The sequence below is a fragment of the Amblyraja radiata genome, chromosome 22, assembly GCF_010909765.2.
Source record: "Amblyraja radiata isolate CabotCenter1 chromosome 22, sAmbRad1.1.pri, whole genome shotgun sequence".
Taxonomy (NCBI): Eukaryota; Metazoa; Chordata; class Chondrichthyes; order Rajiformes; family Rajidae; genus Amblyraja; species Amblyraja radiata.
Window position 1 is genome coordinate 8,966,053 of NC_045977.1, and position 20,949 is coordinate 8,987,001.

The following is a 20,949-nucleotide window of genomic DNA, read 5'->3' on the forward strand; positions in this document are numbered from 1 at the left end:
GATGTAAATAATCCAATGAAGTTAGCATGTGATGCTTCACCATATGGTGTTGGTGCTGTCTCTCATGTGCTAGTAAATGGAGAGGAGAGGCCTATAGCCTTTGCGTCTAGTACACTCAGTTACAAATAGAGCGAGATGATCTTGCATTAAATTTTGGCGTTAGGAAGGTTTCACAAATACTTGTATGGTAGAAGGTTTGTAATCGAGACAGATCACCAACTGTTGACAGTGATCCTAAATCCAAAAACACACACATACCAACTCTGGCAGCAGACAGAATGCAAAGATGGGCATTGATATTAACTGCATACCAGTATCAGCAATGCTGACTCCATATCTAGATTACCTTTGGAATCGGAGGTCACCCCAAACAGAGAGAACAAGTTTTATTTCTCTCATGTAGATGAGTTACCTATCACTTCAGGGGACATTCGGAAGGCTACTCGCACTGACAGACTTTTGTCAAGAGTGCAGGAGTATGTTACAAATGGATGGCCAAACAAATTGCCGGATTCAGAGGCAGAACTGAAACCATTTTTTGTACGTAGGAATGAACTCTCAGTAGACCAAGGGTGTGTCATGTGGGAAATGAGAGTTGTAATCCCTGAAAGATATGGAGTAAAATTGTTCGGAGATCCTCCTGATCAGCATTTGGGAATGTGTCTAACAAAGAGTCGAGCTAGAAGCTATCTATGGTGGCCTGGTGCAGAGTTAGATGGACAATTGTTCATTGTGATTGATAGTCACTCCAAGTGGGTTGAGATGTTTCCAATGAACAAAACGACATCCAGCAAAACGATAGACATTTTGCGAGGACTGTTTGCGTCCTATGGATTTCCAGAGGAAATTGTGTCTGATAACGGAACCTCAATTCTGTTCACAAGAGTTTGCACAATTCATGAAAGGGAATGGTGTAAAACACACTAGAGTCACTCCATACCATTCCGCTTCAAATGGAGCAGCAGAACACACAGTGCAAATTTTGAATTGTACATTAGTCAAACAACTGCTAGATCCAAATCCAAATAAAAGACAGTTGTCTCCGTTTCACAACCTGGCTACTAATGACATCTTATTCTTCCAAGGTTGTTAAAAGACACACGTTCGTTTTTTTAGACTTTAGAGATACAGCATGGAAACAGGCCCTTCGACCTACTGAGTCTGCGCCGACCAGCAATCATCCCGTACACTAGTGCAATCCTACACACTAGGGACAAATTACAATTTTAACCATGCCAAATATCCTACAAACCCTCACGTCTTTGGGATGTGGGAGGAAACCAGAATACCTGGAGAAAACCTACGCAGTAACAGGGAGAAGTTGCAAACTCCACACAAACAGTACCTACAGTCAGGATTGAACCTGGGTCTCTGGTTGCTGTAAGGCAGCAATTCCGCCCCCAGTTACTTGATAGAATCTGAAGAACCATGTGGAATTACAGAATTCTGCTTGTACTAGCACTGAACAATTTATCCACTTAATGCTCCCAACTTTCCTCTTTGACATGCGTCTTTGAATTGTTTTAAAATATATATATTATCATTGAGTCTTTTTTTACCACTTTTTAAGGGAATATAACCTAGGTCATAATTTGCAGAGTGAAAAATAATTTCTTCTACTCTTCCCCTGGCATTTTTGCTAGTTTCTATATCCTTGCTTCCTCCAATTCATGAAATTGTCTTTCCTGTTCTGCTCCATCAAACCGCTTGTAGAGGAATCCACTGACTGCAGAAAGCAGCTGCTTCAAAGTCCTTGGAGAAGATTCCTTGAAAGCCGTGTGTTACTGTGTTACCGTTTATGCTGCTGTTTTCTTTCTAGGCATGGACCTCTTCCTGTCAGACGAGCACCCAGGGAGCAAACCATTCAACTGAAATCATTCGAGGAATGTGAGGAGGCTTTGGAGACCAGTTAACAGGTGGTGGTGGCACGGAAGGTGTGTATTGCTAATCAATTCATCGTTTTCTAGTTGTAATCTGATTTTCTGACGTTTTACACTGCATCTTGCCCCGAACACCCCACCCCAGTGAACAGGGCAACTCTGGAAAACCTGCTTCTATGTACTTACTAACTAATAAATAGGATACGTAGTACATCGGTTTGGAGAGGGTGATTCAGGCATCAACACAGAAAACCTGGCCTGGTTTCTTTATCCAGCCTCGAGGTCTGCACGTGGTGCCCCTCCCCTCACCCAGCAACTCCTCCTCTCCTGAGAGACATGAGGTGTTTGAGTTACTCTCATGTCGCACTCATGCAAATCGGTTTTCAAATGCATATCTCTAATCTCTCTGTTTCAGTATGAAAGAGCGCAGTGAATACAAGTCAAGGTGCAAGCCAAATCTTGAAATGAATGCAATAAATTTGGTTATCTCATCTTAACCAAAATAAATTCTTAAATGTAGAAGGCATCTTTCTAGGAATACAGAGAGCAGTTAAAAACAGCTGATGAAGGTTCATCTTTCCCCACCTTCAGCTTGCTGTATAGTGTAAGAATGGATACATCACCCATCACCAAGGAATCCAAGACTAACCATGGCAGCACTGTCATTTTCTGATTGACTGCGACAGAAGATTGTTTAGAATCTAGACCTCCTGTCCAATAGTTCACCAAGGAATCTACATTGCTTGTTTGCTCATAGAATCGTGCATTCATTTGGATCATTGAATTGAAGCCGCAACCACCCATTCGTATATTATAATGCGGATCTTTATAACATGATAAGTAAATACAAATCTTCACATCTGTACCGTGGTATTTTACTAATTAGTTTAATTCTGAAAGAACTAATTAGTTGAGGTTCATAAGTGATGGGATAAGAATTAGGTCGTTTGGCCCATCAAGTCAACTCTTTGATCGAATCATGGCTGATCTATCTCTCCTTTGTAACCCCATTCTCCTGCCATCTCCCCATAAACTCTGACACCTGTATTAGGTTGATGTTAGTTAGCTATTGACCTCTGTTTCTGTTTTGCAGGCGAAGAGTCGAGTGAATTTCTTCAAGCGCTTATTTACTGTCACAGTCTGCCCTCTCCTCATTCTCATCCACTTCACCTCCCAGTACTTTTCCACTGGTCCCTCCTTCTCCTCGCCTGCCTGCCACTCCCCTCTCATCAGCCCAACTCTCCTCACCTGTTGCACTCAGTTGCCTCTGGTCACCAATTAACCCGGTATATAGACTCTCCTCACCGTTCATACAATGCCAGATTGTTCTCAGCATTCATGCAAGACTCTCCAGCGATTTCCCGACTTCCTGCCTGGCTTCGACTCTCCTTTCGTCTGTCCCTCGCTGGTTTGTTTGCATCGTGTGTTGGATCTCCTGGTTACCGGACCTTCCGCTACCCCGACTACGTCTCCTGCCTGCACCTCTTCGGAACACTCGCTCAATCCTGAGCCTCTGTGTGAGTACGGTGTACCCATTCCTGCGTTACTACTCTGTGTTACAGTATCGTAATAAAGTTAGTTACCAACTATACCTGCCTGATTCTGTGCTGCTATTGGGTCCAAGCTATACCCGTTACAGTACAATCTGGCCAACTATGGACTCTGCGCGCACGTCTCCGTCAAACCGATTCGAGAGGATTGAGCACACGCTCCTGCAGCACGAAGCTATGCTCACTGCCTCCAACTCCGAGGTTCGACAGGCTGTGTCAAACCAGGAGCAAGCATTGGTTGCATTAGCCACCCAGGTCCAACAGCTGACGACCACCCTCGCCCAGGCTACACCCCATGCTTCGCCTCCGGCTCCGACAGCACCAGCTCCCGGTCTGCCGGGACCATCACCTGAGCCCCGGGTGGGAACCCCGGAGCGCTACGCTGGAGACCCGGAGGGCTGCAACCCATTCATCACGAACTGTTCCATTCTCTTCGCCCTACAGCCCTACACCTTCGCCCAGGAAGCGGCGAGAGTGGCGTTTACCATTAATCACCTGACTGGCAGAGCTCGGCTGTGGGGAACGGCTGAATGGGAACGGCTGAATGGGAGCGACGCACGCCAGCTTGCTCCTCTTTCCAGGCCTTCACCGCGGAGCTTCGCAAGGTGTTCGGTGAGGTTTCGATGGGTCCGGACGCTGCGGGAGGTCTGCTGGGGTTGAGCCAGGGGAACCAGAGCGTCGCTGACTTCGCCATCGACTTTCGCACCAGGGCCCGTCAGAGTGATTGGACCGCCCCGGCCCAGTGTGACGCTTTCTTGCTGGGCTTGAATGACTATATCAAGGATGAGTTGGTGTCCCACGACCTTCCTTCTTCTCTGGATGGGCTTATCGAGCTAACGACCCGTCTGGACCGACGCATCCTGGCGAGACGTCGGGAGAGGCGACAGGGACAGGCGGACCGCCAGCTATCCACCCAAGCTCGTTTTCCTCCGGAGACTGGACTACCCTCTTCGGGGCAACCGTCGAGGCAACCCGAACCCATGCAGGTGGGTCGCACCAGTCTCACCCCTGAGGAACGGGAACGTCAGCGTCGGGGGAACCTCTGTCTCTACTGTGGCCTGGCGGGTCATTACATCTCCAAGTGTCTAGTAAAAGGCCAGACTCACCAGTAGCGGGGGAATTACTGGTGAGTCGAGTCTCTGAACTTTCCTCTGCCCGACGCCCTCTTTGTCATGCCCATCTGCTGTTGTCTGATGGTTCTCACACCCTCGCCACCTTCTTAGACTCTGGTTGTGACATTAATCTTATGGACAAGGAACTAGCCCACTAGCTTGGCATCAGTTGTGTTCCCCTGCCTGAACCTGTTCCCGCCAACGCCCTCGACGGCCATCTCCTGGGGACTGTTTCTCACCAGACGGTCCCAGTGCGCATGCTCCTGTCTGGTAATCACCATGAGACCATCCAGTTCCACATCCTGCAGTCTCCCCGTCTTCCCCTCATCCTGGGTTACCCCTGGCTTCGGCGACACAACCCCAACATCGACTGGAGCACGGGGGACATCTTGGGTTGGAGCCCTTCCTGCCACCAAGTGTGCCTGAAGCAAGCCTCAGCTCCTCAACCGGCCACCTGCTCCAGTTCTGCTCCAGATCTGACGGGGGTCCCAGCCGAGTACCATGACTTTGGGGAGGTTTTTAGCAAGTCTAGGGCCAACTCCCTTCCTCCTCATCGGCCCTATGACTGCGCCATAGACCTCCTGCCTGGTTCCGCTCCTCCTAGGGGTCGCCTTTACTCCCTGTCCGCCCCTGAGAGAGGTGCCATGGAGAAATACATAAACGACTCCTTGGCTGCTGGTCTCATCCGTCCCTCCTCGTCTCCTGCTGGGGCTGGGTTCTTCTTCGTGGAGAAGGACAAATCTCTGCGTCCCTGCATAGATTACCGGGGGCTCAACGGCATCACGGTGTAGAATCGCTACCCTCTCCCACTCATCTCCTCTGCTTTCGAGCTCCTGGAGGGGGCCACCATCTTTTCGAAGTTGGATCTACGCAACGCCTACCACTTGGTCCGCATCAAAGAGGGAGATGAGTGGAAGACCGCCTTCAACACTCCCACGGGACATTATGAATACCTGGTGATGCCCTTTGGCCTCACCAACGCTCCGGCCGTCTTCCAGGCTTTGGTCAATGACGTTCTCAGAGACATGTTGAACAAGTACGTGTTCGTCTATATTGATGACATCCTCATCTTTTCACAGACTAAGGAGGAACACGTACACCACGTCCAGGCAGTTCTACATCGGCTCCTGGAGAACTCGCTCTTCGTTAAAGCTGAGAAGTGCGAGTTTCACTCCCCGTCAGTCTCCTTCCTAGGATACATCGTTGGCCAAGGGAACATCAAGATGGACCCCGCCAATGTCTCTGCTGTCACCACCTGGCCTGTTCCTGACTCCCGCAAGCAGCTCCAAAGGTTCCTGGGGTTCGCCAATTTTTTCCGACGGTTCATCCGTGGCTACAGTACTGTGGCCGCACCCCTCACGGCACTCACCTCCTCCAAGGTTCCGTTCTGGTGGTCTGCCGCGGTCGACGAAGCTTTTCAGACACTCAAGACACGGTTTACATCGGCCCCCATCCTCCAAGTTCCGGACTCAGAGACAGTTCATGGTGGAGGTGGACGCCTCCGACGTGGGGGTGGGAGCTGTTCTGTCCCAGCGGGCTGCCGGGGACCAGAAGCTCCATCCATGCGCCTTCTTCTCCCGACGCCTGACCCCTACTGAGAGGAATTATGACATTGGCAACCGAGAACTGTTGGCGGTTAAGTTAGCGTTGGAGGAATGGCGTCACTGGCTGGAGGGAACCGAGCAGCCTTTCTTGGTTTGGACTGACCACAAGAACCTTGAATACCTCCAGTCAGCCAAGAGGCTCAACTCTCGTCAGGCCCGCTGGTCTTTCTTCCTCACCCGCTTCAACTTCTCCCTCTCCTACCGACCTGGGTCCCGCAACGTGAAGCCCGATGCCCTCTCTCGACAGTTCTTGGCGAACGAGGAGCCTGCCTCTGGCCCCAACACCATCCTCCCGTCCTCGCACAGGGTTGCCTCCCTCACCTGGGAAGTGGAGGAGAGGGTCAAGGCGGCCTTGGAGAACCAGCCGGGACCCAGCGCATGCCCTCCTGATCGCCTGTTTGTGGTTTCTGCCCTGCGGTCCGACGTCCTTCAGTGGGCCCACAGCTCTCGACTCGCCTGTCATCCCGGCATTCAGCGGACCAAGGAGATGGTGCTACGGAGGTTCTGGTGGGCATCGCTGGAGGGGGACACTCGGGAGTTTGTCAACGCCTGTCCCGTTTGCAACCAGCACAAGGTCTCACACCAAGCTCCTGTGGGTCATCTGCTTCCACTGCCTGTACCCCATCGACCATGGTCCCACATCTCCCTGGACTTCGTTACCGGCCTGCCCCCATCCAGTGGTCACACCACCATCCTGACCGTGGTCGATAGATTTAGCAAGATGGCTCACTTCGTGCCCCTGCCCACGCTTCCGTCAGCCAAGGAGACTGCCGAGCTCATGTTACTCCACGTCTTCAGGCTCCATGGTCTCCCAGTCGATGTGGTCTCCGACCGGGGACCCCAGTTTGCCTGTGTTCTGGAGGGAGTTCTGCACGCTTGTGGGGGCCACCGTGAGTCTGACGTCCGGATTTCATCCCCAGTCCAACGGCCAAACTGAAAGGAAGAATCAGGAGATGGAGACGGCGCTGCGGTGTATGGTGTCCAAGCATCCCTCCTCCTGGTCCCAGCAGTTGTTGTGGGTGGAGTACGCCCACAACACCCTGACAAGCTCGGCCACTGGGCTCTCCCCTTTCTAGTGTGCCTACGGGTTCCAGCCTCCACTGTTCCCGGCGCTGGAGAAAAAGGTTACCTGCCCATCCGTCCAGGCCTTCATTCGTCGCTGCCGCAGGACGTGGACCCAAGCCAGGGCGGCTGTTCTCCGCTCCGTGGACCGTTACGCCACGGCTGCCAACCGTCACCGCACCCAGGCCCCCACCTACCTCGCGGGCCAGAAGGTGTGGCTGTCGACCTGGGACCTTCCCTTGAGAGTGGAGTCCAAGAAGTTGGCACCCAAGTTCATCGGTCCCTTTGAGATCCAGAAGGTCATCAACCCAGCGGCTGTGAGGCTCAAGTTGCCTCGTTCCATGCGGGTCCATCCTACGTTCCACGTGTCCAGAGTAAAGCCAGTCCGGGAGAGCTCCCTGGTCCCCGCAGTCCCTCCACCTCCCCGTCTCATCGACGGAGGCCCCGCCTTTACGGTGCACCGCCTCCTGCGCTCCCGCAGTCACGGGAGGGGTCTCCAATACCTGGTCGATTGGGAGGGTAACGGTCCAGAGGAGAGGTCCTGGGTTCCTGCTCGACACATCCTGGACGCCTCCCTCATCAGGGAGTTTCACCGCCGTCATCCCGACCAGCCGTCCAAGTCCGCCACTCCTAGAGGGGTCGCCGCCCGAGACTCTGTCCCCTCTTCCGTCTGAGGCACCCAGTGACGACGAGCTTTCCTCTGATGCTATGGAGGAGGATGCGGACATGGATGTCTCGAACGAATATTAGCCCTCCTCCGTTCCCCCTCCTCCCACCCAACTCTGCGTGGGATTGGGTTTATTTTCTTTATTGTTTTTTTTTTTTTTGAGGGGGGGGGAGGTTCTGTCACAGTCTGCCCTCTCCTCATTCTCATCCACTTCACCTCCCAGTACTTTTCCACCGGTCCCTCCTTCACCTCGCCTGCTGCTCCCCTCTCATCAGCCCAACTCTCCTCACCTGTTGCACTCAGTTGCCTCTGATCACCAATTAACCCGGTATATAGACTCTCCTCACCGTTCTCACAGTGCCAGTTTGTTCTCAGCATTCATTCAAGACTCTCCAGCGATTTCCCGACTTCCTGCCTGGCTTCGACTCTCCTTTCGTCTGTCCCTCGCTGGTTAGTTTGCATCGTGTGTTGGATCTCCTGGTTACCGGACCTTCCGCTACCCCGACTACGTCTCCTGCCTGCCCCTCTTCGGAACCCTCGCTCAATCCTGAGCCTCTGTGTGAGTACGGTGTACCCATTCCTGTGTTACTACTCTGTGTTACAGTATCGTAATAAAGTTCGTCACCAACTATACCTGCCTGATTCTGTGCTGCTATTGGGTCCAAGCTATACCCGTTACATTTACTGCTCGAAATGAAGAATTCCCGGACCAGGTCACGCTACTTGGTCTTGGCGTACTTTGTGACACCGCATTTGCTTGATTACATGTGCCTGGCAAGACTTTTTGGACTCACTACAGATGGGAATGACACCAATGTATTTATCAAAGTTGTTAATAAGTTGAACACTGACATGAATACTGTATTGTTACTGTATGAAATGTATGAACGCAGCCCCCAGCGATGCATATTGGTGTTGAACCAGCTGACCCCTGTACGGAGCCGATTCAGGGCAGGGCATGTCCGAGCCAGGTGGGGCTGTGGTGTTCGGTGCAACAGTGAATTGAGGAGGTCGGGAAGTCTGTTCCCAGCTAGTTCTCCATGCTCCTAGTGTGTTGAAACCGGAGCCACAGAGGGTGGCTGCGTGACGGGAGAAGGGGCGACAAGATGACAGGCGTTGAGATCCCAGTTGCTGTGAGTCCTGGGCGAGGTGGTGCAAAGGATGTTTGGCATCCGATGGGGCCTTGCACACCAGCCTGTGGGTAAAGTACTCTCTGCGGAGCTTGGCGGGTGCTATACCTGCGAGCACCGGCAGAAGAGCCGTCTGAGTAGGACGTAGGCAGCAAGTGATGATCCGTATGGTGACGTTGAGGATGGCGTCTAACTTGCTAGTATGAGCGCTGCTGCACCATGCTGGGGCGGTGTACTCAGCAGCGCTGTACACGAATGCAAGAGCACTGGTTCAGAGAGCAGATGTCCTGGCTCCCCATGACGATCCAGCCAAGCAATGCAGGAGGTTGTTCCGCGCCGAGACTTTAGCACGGAGAGCTTCAAGGATTTGCTTGTAGGTCAGCTGCCGATCTTGTTTCAACCCAAGGTATGTAGGAAATGGGTTATAGGTTAGGGGTGACCCATTGAGGGTGACGGTTAGCTGGCGTTGAGCTTCCTTATTGTTCAGGTGAAAGCCCGTTGTGGTGGTTTTTGCCACACTCAGTTTTAGTCTCCAGGTCTTAAGGCAGCCCGCGAAAAGTTCCTTATCCACTAAAAGCACATCCTCCATGTTTTACCAACTCCTGTCCGAATGCAGTAGGGCCAGGTCATCTCCGTATACATACTGGCGCGAGTTTGTGCATGGCATATCGCTGATAAAGAGATTGAAGAGCATGGGAGCCAGTACCGAGCCTTGGGGGACTCCGTTTCTTAGGCGTTGCAGTCGGCTAGATTGTCCATCGCTGGTCTTGAGTACAAAACTGCAGTTGGCCAGGATGCTAGCAAGGAACCGCACTAAATGGCAGTCAGGAATGGTGTGGAGGTGCTTCAAGATCAGGCCCTGGTGCTACACTGTATCGTAGGCGACGGTGGGGTCCACCAGTGTGAAGCCCGCCTTGCGAACTTTTTCGAAACTGTCTTCAATGTCATTGGTCAGCTTGACTATTTGGTGGGGAGTGCAGCGTCCCGTACAATAGCTTGTACGGGACACAGAGGAGTGAGATGGACCGATAGTTCCTTGGGTCGTCCACACGCTTGTTTGGTTTTGGTAGCGCAATGACGGTGGCTTTCCGCCAGATCTTCGGAATGGATTGACCAATGAGACAAGAGGAGTAGAGCTCATGGAGCCAGACCTGACATTTTGGACTGCAAGCGTTTCAGAATTCTGAGGGGATGCTATCAGGACCATGGGCTTTTCCGCATTTCAATTGAGTGATGACAGTAGAGAGTTCTGCAGAGGAAAAGGCTGCTGACAGGAGCCCATCAGCGCTTGGAGCTTTCCAAAGATTAGTGGTTTCCTGTTTGACAGAACGAGCATGATTCTTGTCCGTGTCTTTGAAGTGGCCGTTGGCCAGAAGCTGGTGGGCGATGGAGTTGGCCGTGACAGGGCAATGCTTTGGGCGGGTACTTCGACCAGTGAGGCGATTGAAAGTCTTCCAAGCCACCACTGGAGTGTGTGAAGTCCTTGGACTGTCTCTTCCCACCACTCTCTGCTCTTCTTGTCAAGGCGGATTGTCAGTTCCGTTGCCTTGGAGGTAGCCTCTTCGCCAGGTTCAGCATCCAGGAATGCGTCATAGCATGCGTCACACTCTTCGTCCCATGTGGGGATGTAGCGGCAATGATAGCTGTGAGGAATGGAACTCTTCGCTGCCCTGATGAGTTTACTGAAGGCTGAATAGGCTTTGGCCAGATAGGTGGGGGTGGGAAGGCTGTCGATCCAGATGTCCACCAGACTTGTGAACTGGTCCCACGTGGCCTTGTGGAAATTCCAACTCTTCGCAGGTTTGGCTGGGACCGGCTCGATGGGGTTGTCCGGGATAATCAGCGATGGGCGATGTTGTGATTTTGGGAAGTGATCCAGGATGATACAGTGTGAGGATGGTCCATTCAGGTTTGCAAAAGCCAAGTCAATGTTGGTAGTGGTGTTCCACCTGACAGAGTGGAAGCTGTCCGGTTGTTTTGGGTCGTACAGGAGTTGAACGGCAGTAGCTGAGACCCAGTCTTCTAGTGCAGCGCCATCTAAGTTAGTTGAACGGTAGCCCCAGGTGGTGCTGTGGCAGTTAAAGTCTCCGGTGTAGATGCAGGGCGAAACAAAGGTGGGGATGGAGTCTTTGTGGAGCTTGGTAGAAGGTGGCTTGTATACATTGATGACCGTGACACCTTCGACGCGTTGTTGCTCATTCCACATCGGAGTCAGGAGGGGACACTACAATCGCTCTCCATTTTGCTGTGTTCCTTACAAAAGTGGCAATCCCGTGGGCGTCGCTGTTGGTGCAGGCGACCAGTGTATAACCAGGGATCTTCAACTGGGAGCAATCACTTTTGTGAGTCTCTTGGAGCAGGATTGCAATGACTTTGCGGGTCTGTAGCAGATGTTCAATGATGGTGGTCTTGGCCTTGGTGAGGTCTTCCGCATTCAGCTACAGCAGGGTGATGCCATCCGGTTCGACATCTGTAGGTGCCCGCCTTAAAAAGGGCGCATGCTCCTGGTTGGCGCCGAGCTGCGGCGACTGAGGTTGCATTAGGTCTGCAAGCTGTTGTTGTTCATTGTTATTTCTGCAGCTGTCTCTGTTTGTTGTCGTTTGCCTGACTGAGGTTAGTTGACAGGGCTCACCACGGGGAGTTCGACAACATGAGCCCTATGTGTTATATAAAACAGTTATATACGTTTATACAGGATGAAATCCGGCTTGTTCAGCGGGTAGTTGGGGGTCGACGATAAGATCGAGCCGGGCCAGGAGAAGCCATTCGAGAAGCTTGTACAGGACACAGAGGAGTGAGATGGGCCGATGGTTCCTTGGGTCGTACGCACGCTTGTTTGGTTTTGGTAGCGCAATGACGGTGGCTTTCTGCCAGATCTTTGGAATGGACTGACCAATGAGACAAGAGGAATAGAACTCACGGAGCCAGACCTGGCACTTAGGACCGCAGTGTTTCAGGAATTCTGGGGGGATGTTATCAGGACCCTGGGCTTTTCTGCATTTCAATTGAGTGATGACAGGAGAGAATTCTGCAGAGGAAAAGGCTGCTGACAGGAACCCATCAGCACCTGGAGCTTTCCAAAGATTAGTGGTTTCCTGTTTGACAGAATGAGTATGATTCTTGTCCACGTCTTTGAAGTGGCCGTTGGCCAGAAGCTGGTGGGCGATGGAGTTGGCCGTGACAGGGCAATGCTTTGGGCGGGTACTTCGACCAGTGAGGCGATTGAAGTTCTTCCAAGCCACCCTACTGGAGTGTGTGAAGTCGATTCCTTGCACTGTCTCTTCCCACCGCTCTCTGCGCCTCTTGTCGAGGCAGTTTGTCAGTTCCGTAGCCTTGGAGGCAGCCTCTTCGCCAGGTTCAGCATCCAGGAATGAGTCGTAGCATGCGTTACACTCTTCGTCCCATGTGGGGATGTCCCGGCAATGATAGCCTCGAGGAATTAATCTCTTCGCTGCCCTGATGAGGAGTTTGCAGAAGGCCGAGTAGGCTTTGTCCAGATTGGTGGAGGTGGGGGTGGGAAGGCTGTTGATCCAGAAGTCCACCAGACTTGTGAACTGGTCCCACCTGGCCTTGCGGTAATTCCACCTCTTCGCAGTTTTGGCTGGGACCGGCTCGATGAGGTTGTCCGAGATAATTAGACATGGGTGATGTGATTTCGGGAAGTGATCCAGGATGATACGGTGTGGGGATGGTCCATTCAGGTTTGCAAAAGCCAAGTCAGGGTTGGTAGTGGTGTTCCACCTGCCAGAGTGGAATCTGTCTGGTTGTTTTGGATCGTACAGGAGTTGAACGGCAGAAGCTGAGGCCCAGTCTTCTAAAGCAGTGCCATCTCAGTTAGTTGAACGGTAGCCCCAGGTGATACTGTGGCAGTTAAAGTCTCTGGTGTAGATGTAGGGTGGACCAAAGGTGGGGATGGAGTCTTTGTGGAGCTTGATAGAAGTTGGCTTGTATACATTGATGACCGTGACACCTTTGACTTGCGTTGCTGCCCATTCCACGTCAGTCAGGAGGGGACACTGCAACCGCTTTCCATTTTGCTGTGTTCCTTACAAAAGAGGCAATTCCATGGGTGTCGCTCTTGGTGTAGGCTGCCAGAGTATAACCAGGGATCTTCAGATGGGAGCTATCACTTTTGTGAGTCTCTTGGAGCAGGATTGCAATGACTTTGTGGGTCTGTAGCAGATGCTCAATGATAGTGATCTTGGCCTTTGGTGAGGTTTTCCGCATTCAGCTGCAGCAGGGTGATGTCATCGGTTCGACATCTGTAGATGCCCGCCCTAAAAAGGGCGCATACTCCTGGTTGGCGCCGAGCTGTGGCGACTGAGCTCAGTTGACAGGGCTCACCACGTGGAGGTCGACAACATGAGCCCTACGTGTTATATAAAAGTTATATAAAAACTCGAAATGCAAAATTAGATATATTTTTGAGGTGTTAACCAATGTTATTTAACTCTGCTCCTTGGGAGTTAGGATGTCAGAGAAACATTATATTGAGAGATTATATTTCTGCTTGGAAATGCATTTGTACATTTAAAGTGGTGCTGCAGATTTAAGGAAAACACTGAGTACATTAGAATATAATTTATCTATTACTTTCATCTTAGTTATGTTGCCGTTAGGGTACAATTTAGAACTGCACTTATTTTGTTTGACAAAGTTTTTATTAAAAGTTAAAATGGATCACATTTGTTTTGACTGTTTTATCACCTGTATTTATATTTGAGTGAAAATCGCGACCAAAAGATCGCCTGAAATATGTTACATGTTTACTTGTGCCATAATGTCACTGCCATAATGTCACTGCCATAATGTCTCTAGCATAGTGCCTACCAAGGGTAGCTGCACCTTGACCCACAGCACTTCTATGGTAGCACAAGTATGCTGGCCACTAGCATTAAGGATATCGCACCCCAGCCACTCCGCCCCTCTCCCATCAGGCAAGAGGTATAGAAGTTTGTAAACACACACCTCCAGATTGAGAGACAGTTTCTTTCCAGCTGTTATCATGCAACTGAACCATCCTACTAACAATTCGAGAGCAGTCTTGAGATACTATCTACCTCATTGGAGATTCTTGGACTATCTTCAATCGGACCTTAATTTGCACTAAAGATTATTCACATTATTCCCTTTAACATGCATCTGTACACTGTTGATGGCTCGATTGTAATCATGTATTGTCTTTCCGCTGATGAGTTTGACGCAACAAAAGCTTTACACATGACAATAAACTAAACTAACTAACTGGTATTCATGTGGAACTTGGCTCTCCACAATGGATGTAATCTTGGTACAGATAAGTTTCAAGCAAGTTGTGGGCATTGCACTTTATTGTCCAGCTGAGTTATTAAATATATGGTTTTGCTGGCAAGGCATTGATTACAGAACACTACAGCACAGGACCTGGCTCTTCAGCCCACCGTCTGTGCCGAACATGATGCCAAGACATACTCTTATCTACCTGCACATAATTCATATCCCTCCAATCACTGTATAACCAAATGCTCATCTACAAGTCTCTTAAATGGCACAATTGTACCAGCCTGCACCCCCAGCAAGCTTCAGGAGCTCCCACACATCCCCTTTAAACTTTACCCCTATCACCTTAAAGATGGGAGAGATAGATCAATGATTGAATGGCGTAGACTTGATGGGCTGAATGGCCTAATTCTACTCCTATCACTTATGACCTGAAAGCTAAGAATTCTCTTATTTAATATTTTCACCCAGGGAAGTCGGTTTGGACTGTCTACCTCATCTATGTCTCTCACATAATTTTATTTACTTTTAACCAGTCACCCCGCATCCTCTGCCTTTCCAGAGAAAACAATCTAAGTGTCCAACCTTTCCCTGTAGCTAATACCCTCTAATCCAGGCATTATTCTGGTAAACCGCCTCTGCACCCTTTCCAAAGCCTCCATATCCTTCTTGGAATGGGACAACCAGAACTGCAGGCAACACTGTAAATGAGAAATGAGAAATGAATGGTCTCAACCCAAAATGTTGTGTATTGCTTTTCCCCATAGATGCTGCCTGACCCGCTGAGTTACTGCAGCTTTTTGAGATTGACTCCAAAAAGCTGCATCATGACTTCCGGACTCTTATACCCAATGTCTGGGGTAGGAGATTGCAACCTTCACGAGGTCCACCGTTTCGACGAATGCAATCAACCTGGCATGCACAAACAGAAGATCAAACATAACAAGTTGTCTAACAGCTTTGGGCTGTGCATGCCCTTTGCAAGAAGAAGATACTCAATGCCCTGACCTATGAAAACAATCATACCATATGCCCTCATTTACTACACAAACCCATTGTAATGCCACAAGCTAGTTATAGACTTGGACCACAAAATCACCCTGTACATCAATGCTGTTAAGGCAGTCATGCCATTGATTGTAGAAACAAAGAACTGCAGCTGCTGGTTAATACACAAAAGGACAAAATGCTGGAGTAACTCAGCAAGTCAGGCAGCATCATCGTAGAACATGCACAGGTGACGTTTCAGTTTGAAATCCCATTATTGGTGTACCAATCCTTGTGAATGTTTCCTGCTTATGTAGCAAGCTATATTCACAGAAGGCACCAAAATCCTTGGCATGCTGAAGAACCAAGAGGCCAGTGAAAATGAGGAAGTAAGAGGAGAGTGTTAATAATAAAAGGTATTGTATTGATTAATGAGTCTGAAACCTGATACATCTTAAACATCTGATGATATATATTCCAGTTTGCAAAATATGCAAGGGATCACTGCAGTGTGGTAGCTTTTTCCAGGTCTAAGGGCTTGATCACAAAGAACCTTCACAATTGACCAAAGGCTGTGCTAATACATTGAAAACAATGGTAAATTTCATCAGAGATGTCTGATTTTCGGAGAGATCGTTCCTGAGATACAAGAAGTGATCAACATTTTCCAAGGTCTAACTGTGAAGCTTAGTTATCAATGAACATGCTCCTTGGTCCAACTCTGACCAAGCTGTCCCATCTAAACTTGTCCTATTTAGTCCAGAGCCATCCAAATCTTTCCTATCCATGTACCTGTCCAAGTGCCCTTTAAATGTTGTTATTGTACCCGCCTCAAATACCTCCTCTGGCAGCTCGTTCCATGAACCCATCATCCACTGAACATTGGGCAGCTAAACTGCTTCAGTGATTGATTCAGTGAATATTACCCTAGTTACTGAGTAGAATTACTGCTTTGTTTGATAAGGGGGCAAAACAAAATCTTTCACATCTCCCTGAACAGGCAATCGGGATATCATTCTGATCACCATAATGCAGCACTCTCAGTACTGCACGACAATACTGGGAGCAGCAACCAAAGGCAAGAATACTGCAACTGAATCGAGTGGGCGCTTAATAAAGGTCACTTGTCTTTCAGTATGTTTGTACTGAAAACACAGAAAGGTTCGCCTGGACTATTGAAAGAATGAGGTAACACTTAAACATGGCAAGATTTTTTTGATTACGGAAAAAAGCTTCACTATTAAAGAAAAATGTTGCATCATCTGATGGGTGTGGCCATTTCAACTTTGAAAATTTGAATAATTGTTTAATTGGAATCAGATTTCAAGGGTTTAATCAAAGGTTAAATAGTTTCATTTGCAGCTACCAGCAGAGATGCAGGCGGTAAACTCATTATTACATTTAGCGAGAAGGTTCAGCTTTCAATAGCTAATGAGAAGTCTATTTTTTGTAGGATTTTTGTTGGAATATAAAAATGAGTATGATTGGGGACATTCTCCCTGATGTCCTGCCTAATTCTGGGAGACATTACCTGTTTATTTTTTCTCATTGCCATTTTTGGACAATCCTACACAAAAAGTTAATATTTCAGAAGTATTTCATTAGCCGTAACTATTTCTGTGAAAGGGAAGGTGCCTTATAACTAGAGTCATCTAGTCTTACAGCGGAGAAACAGCCTCTTCGGCCCAACCTGCCCACACGCCGCATCTGCACGGTCCCATCTGCCCTCTAAACTTGTCCTATACATGAACCTAAATGTTTCTTATTTGTTGTGATAGCACCTGCCTCAACTACCTCCTACTAAATGACTGGCTGATGATCAGTGGTACTATTCCTCAGTGCCCTACTTCCTTATTGTGTGTCCCTTTAACTCTATCATTAATTCCCATTGGGAGTAACTTTCATCGAAAAGACTGCTTTCCTTTTTACTGGTACCATGCACTTTGTAAGCCTCAGATTTCTGACAACACTTGATCTTGCGATTCAACTTCAAGAATAATCCAAGGTAAATATTTAATTAAGTAGAGAGGTTCAGGTAGCACTTATCAAACTGTTGGTGGAAGTGAATGATTGGTACACAGGTCAGATAGTTTTTATTTTGCACTGGCTATAATGATTTAAGATTTTTTGTCTGAAGTTGGTTACCTCTGCCAAATGTAATTAAAGCGGGGTCTATGAATGACAATGTAGACAGAAAGAGAAGGAAAGATGTAGTTTTAGTATCTTTGCGAGGGGAAACAGTCATGACAGGGATCATTGAATTAGAAAATAAATTGACTTGATCTAGAAAATACCACCGATATTTTTTAAGAGTTCATGATCATCGTTTACTTAACAATTGTTGGCGGATTAAGTAAATGGCTGAAACTCTGTGCGGCATTAGGTGTGAAGTATTTAGGCTAGTTTATTGTCGCGTGTACCAAGGTACAGGGGTTGTTGCGTGCTAATCAGTCAGCAGAAAGTGGAGAAGCAAAACAATGAGTTGTGAGGACAGACAGCACGAAATGAATGGTTACAGAGAATATTTTAAAAGGCTAATGGAATATTGTTCTTTTATCTCAAGTCATTTAAAGCAGAGGGAAAAGTTACCATTAACAAAGCTTGGTTTGTCATTGTTCAGTGTACTGTTCAGTATGTGCTCAGCATTGTGGGGAGATTTGTATTAATTTTAGAATGAGTGTTCCACATTCATCAGAATTTTTATACTTCTGAAGTAGTATGCTGAAGGGTCTCGACCTGAAAGGTCACCCATTCCTTCTCCAGAGATGCTGCCTGACCCGCTGAGTTACTCCAGCGTTTTGTGCCTAATCTTTGATTATAACTTGTAAGCACAGGTTACATGGAGAAAACCTGTAGCCCTTAAAAAAAAAAACAGGATTCCAGTGACCAATTGGAGGTGTTCAACATCCTTGAGGAATTGGAATGAGCTGACAAAGTAAAGATTTCCTCTGGTTTCCAGAACAAGTTGACACATGGAACTCGGGATACTAATTAGCCATTGAATTTGGAGATTATCCAGGAGTTTACAGAATTATGTTTAATTAAAGTGAGAACCAGTCTTCAAGAACAAACCCCTGTTCACAATTTAACTTCCACAGAAACTTAAAAGTTATTGACACCAGTAATTGGGTGTGGTACCAAGATAGACTCACAGCGCTGAAGTAACTCAGCAAGTCAGGCGGCATCTCTGGAAAAAATGGATAAGTGATGTTTCAGGTCGGGACCCTTTCTTGGACTGAGCTACTCCAGCACTTTGTGTCTATCTCTGGTGTAAACCAGCATCTGAAGTTTACAGACACAAAGTGCTGGAATTATTCAGTGGGTCAGTCAGCATCTCAAAAGAAAAAGGATAGGTGACGTTTTGGGTCGGGACCCTTCGTCACCTTATGAACTCCTTTTTTTCCAGAGATGCTGATTGACCTATTGAGTTACTCCAGCACTTTGTGTCATATCTTTGTTATCAGCCAGCATCTGCAAGGTGACAAATGAACGTTTATGCCAATCGACCCTCGTGATGAGGTCACTATAAACAACAATGAAGGAATGGACGAGACAGACTGTTGGCGAGGCAGCCATTGCTGGCGCCACCTGGTGGATGTTATTTGTATGATAGTACATTGTAGATGAATGAAATGAAACCATACACGAGTACAACAAACTGATCGAAGAGAAATTACCAGTGCAGAATATCGTTTTTTTCAGCAAGGTGGCATAACAGTTCCAGAGAACTGTCTAATATCTAATGAGGTATGTTGAGAGGATCGTTACTATATCTTAGATAGACACAAATTGCTGCATAAACTCAGCGGGACAGGCAGTATCTCTGGAGAAAAGGAATGGGTGACGTTTCGGGTTGGGACCCTTCTTCAGTACTATATAACTCCCCATCAGATAAAGCATAAAAATAAGTTTAATTTGACACCTAGTTCACTTTCATATCTTCAGTATTAAAAACGTTATGGCCATTTTCACACTCGGAAATTAGTATCTTGTTCCCTATTGCTTTTCCATTGACTTAACACAAAAGCTGTGATCGAGGACAGTCAAAAGCCCATAACTTTCTTAAAAACTAAGAGAACTGAAAGAAATTTTCAGTTATTTTAGATTGAAGCATTCTGAAATAAATATGAAACAATCTTACTTAGATGACTTGAAATTAAAGCATATAATTAGTTAGTTACCCAATTGTAGCTAATTACAAAATTCAATTACTAGATCTAAACATCTATCAATTTCTTAAGAATAGATTAACATTTTTAAATAGCCTAAGTGTCCAAATAACATTCACACAAGAATTCACAATATAACATAATTTTTAAATCTCATTGTCATGGATTTATAGGCCAAATGGAAGGAATTTAACGTTTAATACCTGTAAATTAATGGCCATTTAAATCATCTTGCGAGAGGGTTTTTCTGGAGCGCGATCATTTGGAACGTTGTGGTTGCAGTGAATTTAAACCCGTATCGGCATGAAAAATACTGCCGGTTCGTATGGGGAAAAAATCATAGTTTCGCAACTTAAAATGTGAATTAAAGGAATCTTAAGGAGCACTTTTATACATAAAATAAACGGCTTTCTTTTACCTGTCCCGTACGTGAAATCCGTCCCCGCTGTTAGCGTTAACGGCTTTAGAAGCTGATTTGAATATTACTCCAGCGCTGAACTTGTCGGGCGATTAAAAAAAATAATACACAGAACGCCCGTCGGAACAATTCTTCAGCAAAAGCTTGCACTCCAACCAAATATAATCCAGGATAAGGTAGGAAAAAAACGCGTTTTAACCCCGCATCCCCTCAAAGGCGCCAAAATCGCGCACATGGCCAGTGGCAGAATTGCAGCGCCGCTGAAGGTAAGTATTGTAACATACCTACTATGATATAAAAATAAGGGCGATTGCACAAAGAACTGAAAGATATTGGCCATTGTGAAAGATTGAATAAATTGGAGATGTTTTTTCTTTTGTGGAACTTACAGGAGACCGGACAAGAGTTTTTTTCCCCCCCCAATTGTGAATGAATCGGACGATAAGGATATATACAGAATAGTTGCACTTGGAGGGAAATGTAAAGCTGGGGAACAGTAAATGGTAAAAGGCTTTTAATAACCAGCTGAGAAATAAAGAGAACATGCTTTACTCAGAGTGGTTAAACTTGGTGACACAATACCAAAGTATTTTAAAGAAGAAATTGGACAATAAAACACAAGAGGACAAAGATATAGTGAAAGATTGAGATGAGAGATGCAATTGGAGAGCACTTGTATGAATCAGCATCAGTAAAATTCTACTGGGCTGAAATTCTTGAAGTGCATTTAATTTTCAAACAAAAACTAGTTTGAAAAGTACTTCATAATCACTGTTTCCAAGGTATGAGCTGACATCTATTCGAACACAGAGGTAAATTGGAAAGCATGATAAACAACATGCATTATGGTGGAAATGCAAGGAAACATGCCAAGACTATATCGTAGAAAAGAAAGATAAATGCCACATCATAAAGGGAAATAAATACATAATTTCACAAGATAAAAGCAAGATCTGCTTACCTGGTGTCATCAAAAGCAGCTATTTTCATCACCTGAATATCAACTTCAGTGTGAGCTTTTGCCATCACTAATACTTCACCATCCTGATTTACCTTTGATGTGTTCCATACCACGACCATCTACAAACAAAAATCCTGTAATTTTGTGGAC

The 20,949-nt window shown here is 47.4% G+C and overlaps 1 protein-coding gene across 1 annotated transcript in view; it reads right to left on the minus strand.

The window, feature by feature from the left end:
* wdr90 (WD repeat domain 90) overlaps nt 1–20,949 on the minus strand; it is a 146,663-nt gene that overhangs the window by 79,350 nt on the left and 46,364 nt on the right. The window contains exon 16 of the mRNA XM_033040329.1: nt 20,800–20,918. Within this exon, the coding sequence (XP_032896220.1) occupies nt 20,800–20,918 (119 nt within the window). The remainder of the gene's footprint in view (nt 1–20,799; nt 20,919–20,949) is intronic.